The 13546-nt window shown below is 41.8% G+C and overlaps 1 protein-coding gene across 1 annotated transcript; it reads left to right on the top strand.

The window, feature by feature from the left end:
- Window positions 1–2137: 2137 nt before the first annotated feature.
- Window positions 2138–10614, top strand: LOC144221838 (uncharacterized). The gene is made up of 3 exons (XM_077752364.1): window positions 2138–2171; window positions 2658–2753; window positions 8828–10614. The coding sequence occupies exons 1-3, from the start codon at window positions 2138–2140 to the stop codon at window positions 10612–10614; spliced, it is 1917 nt and encodes a 638-aa protein (XP_077608490.1).
- The last annotated feature ends 2932 nt before the right edge of the window (window positions 10615–13546 follow it).

The raw sequence follows: 13546 nt of genomic DNA on the forward strand, positions 1-13546 counted from the left end.
TCTTATCAGGTTTGACACCTACTATATACATTGATTTAGGGTCCCTTGTGTATATTGATCTGTGTGTCATTTCAGATCATCTCTAGGTCAGTTAACCTGGGTTAAAACCTGATCGTACTGTGTACCAGATATTTGACAAAAGATTAAGTAAAAATAGAAAAATAAAGTCTTTCTTCTCTTAGATTATTTTTTTTCCATGAATTTATGAGAGACTATTAGGGGCTCACCACTAAGCAGGAAATGCTTGGAAAACCTTGTTGTCTTTCTTGCTATTGTAGTAGAACCTGTAATTGCTATAAAACCCACTCAGTTCCAAGTCCTGCAAGAGATCTTGGAGTTCTTCCTCTGTGTTACTGAAATAAGAATCCCTTGGCCCATAGACTATGGCCTTGTTAGAAATGCAGACACCTACCTTTCCCAGAACTCCTGAACAGAATCTGCATTTTAACAAGATCTCCAATGCACTGTTGTGAATTCTTATTCATGGAAGAATATGCAAGTATATTTGTAACTCACCAACACTTTCCATTAAGAAGTAGACAGCACATGGCTCAGTCGGTTAAGCATCAGACTTCAGCTCAGGTCATGTTCTCTTGGTTTGTGAGTTTGAACCCCGCATTGGGCTCTGTGCTGACAGCTAAGAACCTAAAGCCCGCTTTCGATTTTGTGTCTCCCTTGCTCTCTCTGCTTCTCCCTGCTCCTGCTCTGCCTCTCTTTCAAAAATAAATCGTCACAAAATTTCTTTTTAAACTGACACCTCATGTACTGCATGATATAAATACCAGATTCAAAAATGTGTATGCCTCTGTTGATCCATTCATTTCACAAATTCTCTTGAATAAACACACTATCTATTTGGTTCATAACTCAAAAAATATCTAAGAGCATAATACTGTGTTACAAACTGTCTTACTGCAAAAAGCAAGAGACTCCTCTAAGTCAGAACTAGTTCTCCTAATATAATTGAACAAACAGGAGATTAGTCCTTGGTGAATCCTAAAAAAGTGTATCAGGTGGAGATGTGAGACAAAGGAAAATTGATTTACAGGAAATAAGGAGATCACAGGGTATAACTTCCAACCAGAGACTCTCAGAGGAAGGGGGATCTTTTCCTTTTTTTGTTTGTTTGTTTTTAATTTTTCTAAAAATTTGAGAGACAGAGAGGGCAGCTGGGGGCGGGGGGGGAAGAGAGGAAGAGAGAGAACCTCAGAGAGCGTCTTCACTATCAGCACAGAGCCTGATGCAGGGCTAGAACTCAAACTGTGAGATCATGATTTGAGTTGAAACCAAGAGTCAGACAACTGAGCCAGTGAGGCACCTCAGAATGGTTTCCTTGTATTTAAAGTTAAGGTGGATATTTCGAAAGGAGAGGCTATGGATAAGGTGGACAATGAGACTTCGGATAATAGTTCCATACATTCTCTGTATGTTACACAGTAAATGACATTTGTGCTCCTCCTTGGTTGGAGATTTTAGTATTATAATGCGGTAAAAGGGTGGCTCAGTCCCTTCAGCTTCTGACTCTTGATTTAGGCTTAAGTCACGATCTCACCGTCTTGAAATCAATCTTCAACTCAAGGTCTTTGCTGAGCATGAAGCCTGGAGGGAATTCTGGTGTCTGCCCCACCCATATTTGTGCTCTCTCTTCGAGGAAAGAAACATTTAAAAATGTATATAATGAGATAATGGTAACTATCCTGACTCCATGCTTTTTTCTGATATTTATCTCCATAGATGGGAGTCAGGGGTTAAGCTCAAAATGAGCCTTTTAAGATGTTCTTCAGGGCAGTCATTACCTTCTTTTGGTTACTTTCTATTTCCACCACAGGACACTGTGTCCGTGGGGTGTTTTGCTTGAAGTAAACGGGAGGTGTAAATAAGAGGCTACTAAAATGAGGGACTAAGGTCGGTGAGCGAAGGCAGGTAAGCAGTGAAGGTTCTGTCGTGAGGTTCAGCTGGTGACATTAACTTTCTCTCATAGGTACCATTGGTACCATTATGACCTCCTCATGTGTCCACTTGGTAACTGTGGTGTTTGTTGCAGGGACTGCTGACCTTCAGGGATGTGGCCATAGAATTCTCTCAGGAGGAGTGGGGACGCCTGAGCCACAGTCAGCGGGATCTGTACAGAGACGTGATGTTAGAGAACTATGGACACCTCCTCTTCTTGGGTGAGGACAACTCCTTCTAGATTTCCCAACCCACACTCAGGGGTTTGTTCCTGCCTTTGAAGACTGTCTCTTAGAATCTTTCTCTTGGCATGACTGAGATTCAAATCCCTACAGTAAGGGAAGGAAGTAGAGGTTCATAGGTGTAGAGAAAAATCTTGATGTTTCCTTTCAGGTGAGGTTTCCCTTCCTTAGAGTATCATCATCATTTCTTAGATTAACGGCAATTCTAAACATTGGGTGGCATTAAATGGTATTTCCATCCTCAATACGAATTTCTACCCATTATGGTAGTGGTAATACTCGGAAGTGGAGATCATGATCTGAACCTTGGAAATCTCCCCTGTTTTCCAAAGGGACTGCTGGGCATGATTATTTAGTCATGATGTTCCAGAATTCTAGAATGTCCTCTCTTCTCTACTGAGGCCAATACTGGGTTGAAAGGTAGAATCTCCAGCAATACTTCTATCCCGTTGTTCTAACAAACAGGTCTTGTTGTGTCAAAGCCGGTCCTGGTCATCTTTTTGGAACAAAAGAGGGAACTATGGGATGTGAAGAGAAAGGACACAGCAGCCTCATACCCAGGTAGGTGGGAATGAAGGAAGCAGATGACAGAGATGAGGTCCCAGTGTGATAGAGGAAGATAAACCTTACAAATGTGGTTTGAGCAGCCCTTCTTGAATGGAAATTAGTTTGAGAAACCTAGTTTCATGTCTCTGCCTCTCACACAGGAACGGACATGGCTTTCCCACACACCCCACATTCTCTAAGGATTCACCTTCAGTGCCACCAAAGATCCTTCACATCCACAGTGAGGGCCCCCCTATCTCATTGGTTCTCCATTGCTTTGAGGGTTTGGGGAAATCTCTGTAGTTCTGAGGAAGTCTGTTAATTCATGGCTGAGTGTTTGCCTTGTGTGAGAAGTGTGTCACGGTAGTGGGAGGCACATCGGGGTTTGGTGCAGAAATCCCGGGAACGCTGGGGACAGATAATCGCCTGTCATCTCGTGCATGGTTTCCAGTATATGGAGGCTTTAGTCTTTTTTTACAAATAGGTTATTGTCAAGTTNTGTTGCGTTTGACCATATCGCTGAGCTCTTGAACTCTTCTTTCATGCTTCTGGATCAGTTTGTCTGTTTTTTGTCAGCTTTTTGTTTTTCTATAATGGTGTCTTCTAAATCACTTACTCTCCTTTCTACCTCTTCAATCCGTGCATTGGAGGCCTCTAATTCATTATGTATCTCATTTATCGCATTTTAAAATTCTTCATGCCTATTTTTATTTTCCATTCTCTCTGTAGCCATAGATTCTTTGATGTCTCCTATGCCTTTTTCAAGCCCAGCTATTAATTTTACCATTATTATTCTAAAATCTTGTTCAGTTATGCTGCTTATATCTGTTTTGAGCAGTTCGTTAGCTGTCAATTCTTCTTGGAGTTTCTTTGGAGGAGAGCTCTTTTGTTTCGTCATCTTAGTTAGCTTTCTGGCTCTTGTTAGTTTTAAAGACTTGTTATGCTCTCTGCACATATAAGCGCTGCTGTATCCAAGAAGACTCTTTGACTGTCCAGGGCCTATCCTTTCAGAGAGTGTTTTTTGAATGCTATCTCTCAGTCTCTGTTGTTGGGACCTTGGTTATTTTATTTTCCTACCTGTAGTGATATTTGGGACCATGCACCTTGTGTACTCTGGCTTGTTTCATGAGGTAGCCCTGGAGAAGGAAACACACAAACACACAGGGAGTAGGAGCACACAAACGCACAGACTAATTCAACTAATATGCAAACCGAGAGGGAAAACGAAAAAGTTAAGAGAAAAGACGGAGGAGGGAGGGTGAATAATAGAGAGTATAAAATACATAAAAGGGTCAAAAAGGAGAAAAGAAAAGGAAAAAAGAAGAAAACCAATGGACAAAGAACGGTTTAAAGCATATAACCGGATCTCCCATCTACAGTTAAATAGCCGTGTCTATGCACTGCTGGTTGAAGAGCATAGAGAGAGAGAAGACAGGGCGGGGATGAGGCAAAACTGGAAATAGAATGAACAGGCAGAAGGGATAAGAAGCTTTTTTCAAAGAGCTAAAGGGTGGAATATGGTTGGAGAGGTGAGAGAAGGATGCTGGTGTTATCCAGAGAAACTATATAGTCTAATTACTCCTGAGAGAAAGAGCTGAAAATGTCGGTAGGTGTAGAATTTACATTTACAGAATGGACTAAATGTGATTGTTTAAATAAGCCAGTGACCAGAGTTAATCAGGTCAGTGTTCTGGGGAAAAAAGAAAGAAAAGAAAAAAAAAGGGCGGAAGGCAGCTCTCAAGCAGGGATGGGTGTGGCGTGCGTGATCCAATGCGTCAGGTGGGAGTTCTGCCTTGGCGGTTGCGGGGAGGGGAGTGACGGCGCTCCAGTCCCTTCTTGAACCAAGCGCTGCACCTCGCTTCTTTGGGCGTGTAAACTCCCTGTACCGTGGGCGCAGCCAATGTTGGTTGCGCTTTTCAACCCAGGCCAGTCCCAGTCTCCAAATCCCAGTCTTCGAACCCCGCTGAAATTGCCTTAGACACAACTTCCCAGCACCCCCCTCGGGGCAATTCCAGGCCCACTGCCGAGCTCTGGGGGTGGCGTCAGAATTGCTGCTTCCTTCTCTGGGTCGGGCTGGCGCGCATGCGCGGGGCTTGCCTGCCGGGTGGGTGGAGCCCGCTGGAGTGCGGAAAACCAGGTCCCTCTGTGTCTCGTCACCTGAAACACGAACTCGTGGGCAAATCTCCCAGTCTTTAGCTCTTTGCCTTCCCTCTAGAGCTCCAGCCCGCCAGGAGCGCGGACGCTCGGTGTCCACGCGCGGCCCTTCCAGGGGCCCAAGCCCGCGGGGGGACAATGGCGGCAGGTGTGCCACTACTCTGAAGTCCAGCCCGCCAGGAGCAGCACAAAGAAGCAGTCTGTGTGCTCAGCCCCTCAGGGACCAGTTGGCCCGAGGGGACCTGGTGCGCAGATATTTGGCGCACACGGTCTTTCTATGCCCCGAGCGGAGGTTTTTCTGTTTCACACTCTCTCTTTTTCCCCTCTCACTCCCTGCAGTGGGGGATCGCCTCCGACCCTGGAGTCTCTGATCCTGGCCCGATTTTATCTTCCCCAATTCGCACTCACGTTAGAAGGCTTTCTCAGTGGATTCTGTGTCCTTTTTCTCCCAATCTCTTGGGTTTCATAAGGTTTCCTGTGGCTTCAGATCTTTTCTGTGTGATGTATGGGCGCGAGTGAAAGTACAGAGCTCCCTACTTCTCCGCCATCTTGCCGAGGCTTTAGTGTTTATTGTACAAAATTGAGACCCACTCATTTCATCAGATATTAAAGTACCTCCCTAAGATGAGAAAATCTAACACTTAATTTCACTTCACAAGCTCAGTTTTTACCTCGCCTGGGTGGATCCTTTGCAGAACATCTAAGTTGAGCTGAAGTCATGATCCCACATTCAGTGAGTTTGAGTCCCACACAGGGTTCTGTGATGACAACACAGAGCAAGCTTGAAATTCTGTGTCCCTCTCTCTCTGCTCCTCCCCTACTTGGTCTTTATCTCTCTCTTTCAAANTATCTTCCCCAATTCGCACTCACGTTAGAAGGCTTTCTCAGTGGATTCTGTGTCCTTTTTCTCCCAATCTCTTGGGTTTCATAAGGTTTCCTGTGGCTTCAGATCTTTTCTGTGTGATGTATGGGCGCGAGTGAAAGTACAGAGCTCCCTACTTCTCCGCCATCTTGCCGAGGCTTTAGTGTTTATTGTACAAAATTGAGACCCACTCATTTCATCAGATATTAAAGTACCTCCCTAAGATGAGAAAATCTAACACTTAATTTCACTTCACAAGCTCAGTTTTTACCTCGCCTGGGTGGATCCTTTGCAGAACATCTAAGTTGAGCTGAAGTCATGATCCCACATTCAGTGAGTTTGAGTCCCACACAGGGTTCTGTGATGACAACACAGAGCAAGCTTGAAATTCTGTGTCCCTCTCTCTCTGCTCCTCCCCTACTTGGTCTTTATCTCTCTCTTTCAAAATAAATTTAACGAAGCTTAGAAAAAGAAAGAAAAGTTCATTTATCAATGGTATTAACTAAAATAAGAAATTTCCACTCTATATGTCCCATTCCTCGATGGTAAAATAATTTAAATTTCTGATTATTTCCCTAGAATTTCTACATAAAGTAATATAATAGGGGAGATAGAACATGTAGAATTCAAAACCTGCAGGGGCACCTGGGTGGCTCAGTCACTTGAATGTCTGCCTTCGGCTCAGGTCACGATCTCACAGTTCATGGTTTCGAGCCCTACGTTGGGTTCTGTGCTGACTGGCAGCACAGAGACTGGAGCCTATTTTAGATTCTGTGTCTCCTCCTCTCTCTGACCCTCCCCTGGTCATGCCATCTCTGTTTCTGAAATTTAAAAAAAAAATAAAAAAATAGAATTCAAAACTTGCAACCTATAATAAAAATCTCAATTGTTAACATTATTTTTTAATAATTGAATCACTTTATAATTTTGTCGTGTATCATATAAAGTTCCTCTGACTATGTCATGTTTTCTCACTTTCTGAGTAGTTATATATGAGATTGCATTATGATTTATTGTGTCAAATTGTTTTTAAATCTTTTGAAATGTTTATTTTGAAAGACAGAGGGAGCAAGGGACGACAGAGAGAGAGGGACACACAGCATCTGAAGCATCCTCCTAGCTCTAAGCTGACAGCACAGAGTCCGCCCCTGCGCTCCAGCTCACAGACCACGAACTCGTGACCTGAGCCACAGTTGGATATTGGACCTCCTGAGCCCCCTACACGCCCCTGTTGCCATAATACTATCTCTGACCGTGCACTCATGAGAAAAGGCAGAGTTTGAATTACTGCCATGTCTTCCTGCACAGGAAAATTGTAAAGTGTATTCATTAATATCAACCACGGAAAGCTGTAACGAAAGCCCTTATGAAATAAGCACTTAACAGACATTATTATGCAGAATTTAAGGATATAATCCATTTTTTAGAGTCAAGGCAGCAAAAAATTTTCGTTTCTTTTAAGTTTATTTTTTCCCCCCATGTATTTTGAAATATGGAGTGAGTGGATGAGGGACAGAGAGGAGAGAATTCCAGGCAGGCTCCACACTATCAGTGCAGAGCAGGATGTGGGGCTGATACATACGAAAAAAGAGATGATGACCTGAGCTGAAATCAAGAATCAGATGCCCAACACTTGGAGCCACCCAGTAACCCCAGAACTTTTCATTTCTAAACAAAGAAACGCCATCAAATTGTAAAATATGCCAACAATAACTTTGTAAAAATATTAGTTGGGATTAAATTCAGATACAATCTGAGTGATGTAGAAAAAATAATGATTTGAGGTGCCTGTGTGCCTTAGTCAGTTAAGTGTCAGACTTCAGCTCAGGTCACGATCTCACCACTTGAGGGTTTGAGTCCCCCATCAGGCTCTATGCGGACAGCTCAAAGACTGGAGCCTGCCTCAGATTCTATGTCTTCCTGTCTTTCTGCCCCTCCCCCTCTCATGCTCTCCCTCCCTCTGTCAAAAAAGAAATAAACTGTAAAGTAGATAAAAATTAAAAGAAAAAGAAGAAAAATGATTATTTTCCCCTTAAGGTAAAGTTTTTTCAGTTTTGAGTATAAGAAATTCTCATTGTATTCATCTGATAGTAGAGAGTGAAGAGGCGCCTGGGTGGCTCAGTTGGTTAAGCAACCGAGTTCGAATCAAGTCAAAATCTCACATTCGTGGGTTTGAGCCCCATGTCAGGATCTATGCTGACAGCCAGCTCAGAACCTGGAGCATGTTTCGGATTCTGTACCTTCCTCTCTCTCTGACCCTACCCTGCTCACACTGTCTCTCACTCCCTCAGAAATAAATAAAACATTAAAAATTTTAAAAAAAGAAAGTAGAATGATTTTACTTTCATTCGTTACCTTTCAGCAGTATCTTCAAATGCTAACGAGAGCCTTCTTCCAAAGACGTTCATGGAAACTTCTTTTCAAAATGTGTCAGTGGATATATATCAACATAGTGCCTTTGAGAATGGACACTTAGTGATAGGCTGGGACAAGGTTGGGAAGACTGATTGGCATCAAAGACACCTGGGGACTCCTTTTCCAGAGAACCATTATGAAGATAATAATAATGAAGAGGTTTTTATTCAAAGTACCAATCTTATTGCACATAAGACTATACATTTGGGAGAGAAACCCTGTAAATACAATGAATGTGGACAAATTCCTAACATGTCCTCCAATGTTGGTGACCATCAGAGGATTCATGCGGGAAGAAACGCATGTACATGCAATGAACCTGGGAACATGCTTAGCCAGTCATCAAGACTGCATACAAATAAGACAATCCATACTGGACAGAAAGGTTACATTTGCCAGGAGGGTGGCAGAGTCTTCAGCTGGCACTCAGCACAAATTCAACATCAGCGAGCGCATCCTGGAGACAACCCTTACAAATGTGAAGAATGTGGTAAACCTTACAAATGTGAAGAAAGTGGTAAAACTTTGATTGATGGCTCATCAGTAAATGGACATAGTCCAATCCTTACTGGAGAGGAACCTGACATTCATAAAAAACGTGGGACGGCCTTTACCCAACACTCACCTCTTACCGAACATCACAGAACTCAAACTGGAGGGAAACCTTACCAATGTAAAGAATGTGGCAAGTCCTTTAACCGGCCTTCTGTCCTTAAAAAACATCACAGAATCCATACTGGAGAGAGACGTTACCAATGTAAAGAATGTGGCAAGGTCTTTATTCGATCCTCAGCCCTTAAGGAGCATCACAAAACCCACACTGGAGAGAAACCTTACCAATGTAAAGAATGTGGCAAGTGCTTTACCCACATCTCAACCCTTTACAACCATCACAGAATCCATACTAACGAGAAATCTTACCAATGTAAAGAATGTGGCAAGGCCTTTAACTGGACCTCAGCTCTTAATCGACATCACAGAATCCATACTGGAGAGAAACCTTACCAATGTAAAGAATGTGGCAAGGCCTTTATTCGATCCTCAACCCTTAATGAGCATCACAAAACACACACTGGAGAGAAACCTTACGAATGTAAAGAATGTGGCAAATCCTTTACCCAAATCACAAACCTTTACAACCATTACAGAATCCATACTGGAGACAAACCTTACCAATGTAAAGAATGTGGCAAGGCCTTTAACCAATCCTCCATCCTTCATCGACATCACAGAATCCATACTGGAGAGAAACCTTACCAATGTAAAGAATGTGGCAAGTCCTTTACTGGATCCTCAACCCTTAAGGAGCATCACAGAATCCATACTGGAGAGAGACCTTACCAATGTAAAGAATGTGGCAAAGCCTTTAACTGGTACTCCGCCTTTAATCACCATCACAGAATCCATACTGGAGAGAAACCTTACCAATGTAAAGAATGTGGCAAGGCCTTTATTCGATCCTCAACCCTTAATGAGCATCACAAAACACACACTGGAGAGAAACCTTACGAATGTAAAGAATGTGGCAAATCCTTTACCCAAATCACAAACCTTTACAACCATTACAGAATCCATACTGGAGACAAACCTTACCAATGTAAAGAATGTGGCAAGGCCTTTAACCAATCCTCCATCCTTCATCGACATCACAGAATCCATACTGGAGAGGAACCTTACCAATGTAAAGAATGTGGCAAAGCCTTTAAGTCGCTCTCCATCCTTGATGAACATCAAAGAATCCATACTGGAGAGAAACCTTACCAATGTAAAGAATGTGGCAAAGCCTTTAACAATTCATCCAACCTTCATCGACATCACAGAATCCATACTGGAGAGGAACCTTACCAATGTAAAGAATGTGGCAAGGCCTTTAAGAACCACTCAGCTCTTAATCGACATCACAGAATCCATACTGGAGAGGAACCTTACCAATGTAAAGAATGTGGCAAGACCTTTAAGAACCACTCAGCTCTTAATCGACATCACAGAATCCATACTGGAGAGGAAACTTACCAATGTAAAGAATGTGCTAAGGCATTTACCCACATCTCAACCCTTTACAACCATTACAGAATCCATAATGGAGAGAAACCTTACCAATGTAAAGAATGTGGAAAGGCTTTTAAATGGCCCTCAGATCTTAATCGACATCACAGAGTCCATACTGGGGAGAAACCTTACCAATGTGATGAATGTGGAAAAGCCTTTAAGTCCAGGTCAGACCTGTACATACATCACAGAATCCATACTGGAGAGAAACCTCACCAATGTGAAGAATGTGGAAAAGCCTTTAAGTCCAGGTCAGAACTGTACATACATCACAGAATCCATACTGGTGATAAACCTTACCAATGTAAAGAATGTGGTAAGGACTTTAACCAAGCCTCAAACCTTTACAGACATCACAGAATCCATACTGGAGAGAAATCTCACCAATGCAACTAATGTGGCAAGGCCTTTATCCAACACTCACACCTTATTAGACATCACAAAATTCATAAGATTGAAATGCTACAAATGTAAAGAATATGGCCAGATTATTAACTGACCCTTATACCTTAGTCGACAGCACTGAATTCATACTTGACAGAAACCTTGATAGAAACCAATGTAAAGAATGTAATTAGGTCTTTCATCAGTCTTCAATCAAAATTTTCTCATGATCTCAGAATTCATACTGGAGCAAATCATTCAAATTTAAGGAATGTGAGAAACGTTTTTGTGGACAGCTCACTCCTTACATCACATAGGAAAATGTATCCTAGCGAATAACCACTGAATACTAAAGAGTGTGGCCAGGCTTTGAAGCAATGCTAAATGCTGACTCCTGATCAGAGACTGAATACTGGGGAGGATTTTGCAAATATAAAGACTTTGGGAAGTCTGTTCATCAGAGGTGAAGCTTCATTCTACATCGCAGAATTCGTACTGAAGAAAAAACTTAAACTGTAAAGAAAGTGTAAACCCTTTATGACTGCTCAACCTTACTCGGCATCACAGACTTTATGGTGAGGAGAAACATTACAAAGGTAAAGAATGTGCCCATCCTATAGCTGGACCTCACGACTTGCTCCATATCATAGCTAACTTACAGAATAGAATGTAACATGCACAGGAAAAAGAAGTAGTGCTTATAAGTGCAATTTGATCGTTAATCAATATCCAAAAGTTCACATGAGATTTATATTGTACAGACATAATGAATGAGGAAAGGCCTTCAATTAAATGTACGCTTTAGCAAACCCCAGACAGTGCATGAAAGAAGGTCACTTGAAGGATATAAATATTTGGAAAAATATTTTACTGAACATCAGATGTCAATAAGCGTTACCGAATCCACACTAGAAAGTAGTGCATCAGACTGTATTCAGACATTTGTCAACATACTGATGATAAGGACTAATACAAGGTTAAACACAATGTATATGCTATTATGCCTTAAGAGATTAATTGGATCAATCTTTTAAATGCTTTTTATTTTTGAGAGACTGCAGGATACGGGAATGGGGAGAGAGAGTGGGAGGCAGAGTCCAAAATAGGCTCTTGGCTCTGAACTGTCAGCATAGAGCCCGACAGGGGCTTGAACTCACGAACTGCAAGTTCACTACCTGCACCAAAGGTTCATGCTTAACCAACTGAACTACCCAGGTGACCCTCAATAGATCAATTATTGCATAGGTATCATTAATTTCCGTCTTTGCTCTGCTTTTTGCCACATCAACCTTCTCAGACATTTTTGGCTAGAATATATTAGTGTATTTCTCTTCTCAAAATACTTCCAAAATGCATCTATTCTGAGAGGCTTTGGAAAATTATGTGGCTGATTATTTGTGCATCAAAGATATGACATGCCTTTCTTTGTTAGGTATGACTCATACCTCGTTCTCCATGGAAGATGAAGGACAACATAATACCCCATATACAGAGAAAATCTACGTGGAGATGGTGGTGGTGGGGAAATATTGATGCAAGTTCTCTTGAAATGGTATTCCAAACATCATTCTTTTACCTGTATTAAAGCTAAAAATCTTGTTGAATATTATAAATAAAATAATTTCCCAGCTTGTCTTTAAGGAAAAAAAGGTGGAAATTCAGTGAAACACTGGTATATCTTCACTACAGCAAGAGTTAGAGAATATCAGTTGATGGGGTTGAAATGATGACATACTCAGAGCGATTCGAAAGGGCATAACTAACTCTTCCCCAAAATAGCATACAATTATAAATACACACTTTTCACCTCTGACCTCAGGCCCGGAAGTCTGTATTCCCACAACATTTTATCAACAAAATACTTTCTTAAGGCTTGCATTCTGGATATTGAAGTATGCTAATAGAGGGGACTGGACATGCATAACTTCGTCTATGTGTGATCTTAATACATTTAATTAATAAAACAACTGTTTTTAATATATTTCCATGGATTCTACAGCTTGAAGTGTTATCCCATCACCAATGTTAACCTATCTCATGTGATTAAATACTATAGGAAAGGGATAGAAAGTAAGAAAATATGAAGATCCTTTTCCAGTGTAAGGTGGGAACCTGAAGTGGCTCCCTTTTCAGGACTGCACAGTCACAGGCAGAGCTTTGTCGCATCATCTGATGAATAAAAGTCATAGAGATAAGGAATTGGCAAACCTGGTGGGATTCTGAGGATGACGGAAGTGCCATTTCATCTTCATGATTGAATTGAATTCCTGTGTGTTACTAAGAACCAGATGCTGTAAGAGGACAATGATTCCTGTGATGCCCAGGCCTTGATCAGTGGTAGTTATAGAGGAGGGGATACTGGATGATGTAATCATTGTGGGTATTGCTGTCAAATGTCACACATTTCAGAAGATATTGGAGATGGCGCTCAAAGGGTCTGGACACATCAGATAGGTTCAGAAACAGGGACCCGATGAGATTTATTAGAAACACCTATTATTTGACCTGTTTTCTTTCTCTGAAGCAGGGGCTATAGACAATCTACAAAGCCACATAGAAAGCAGGGAGTTTTTAAAGGGGCGTCACAGAACTCCTGAGCATTGACATGCAGAGGAAGCAGTGGTACAGTGCTGAACCATTCTCCATATGACCTCAAGACTTGCTGGCAACAAAAAGTCCACTTTTCTACCATGGTTAAACTTGAACATTGGGTTCCTTGTTTCCCCAGCATCAGTGATGTTGAAATCTCAAAGAAGCAACAATTACTCAAGCCATAAGCTAGAGTGTGTAGGTCAGTGTGTTAGATGTATGTGCCCATGACAGTATTTGGAACAGGTATAGGCTGATAAGGTCTGTATTTGGAAAGTAACAGACACATCATTAAGGCAGTGTTTATGAAGCTTTTACTCTGCACACACAGCTTTTACTCACATGGTGGTGTGCT

The sequence above is a fragment of the Crocuta crocuta genome, unplaced genomic scaffold (genome assembly GCF_008692635.1).
Source record: "Crocuta crocuta isolate KB4526 unplaced genomic scaffold, BGI_CrCroc_1.0 scaffold473, whole genome shotgun sequence".
NCBI lineage: Eukaryota > Metazoa > Chordata > Mammalia > Carnivora > Hyaenidae > Crocuta > Crocuta crocuta.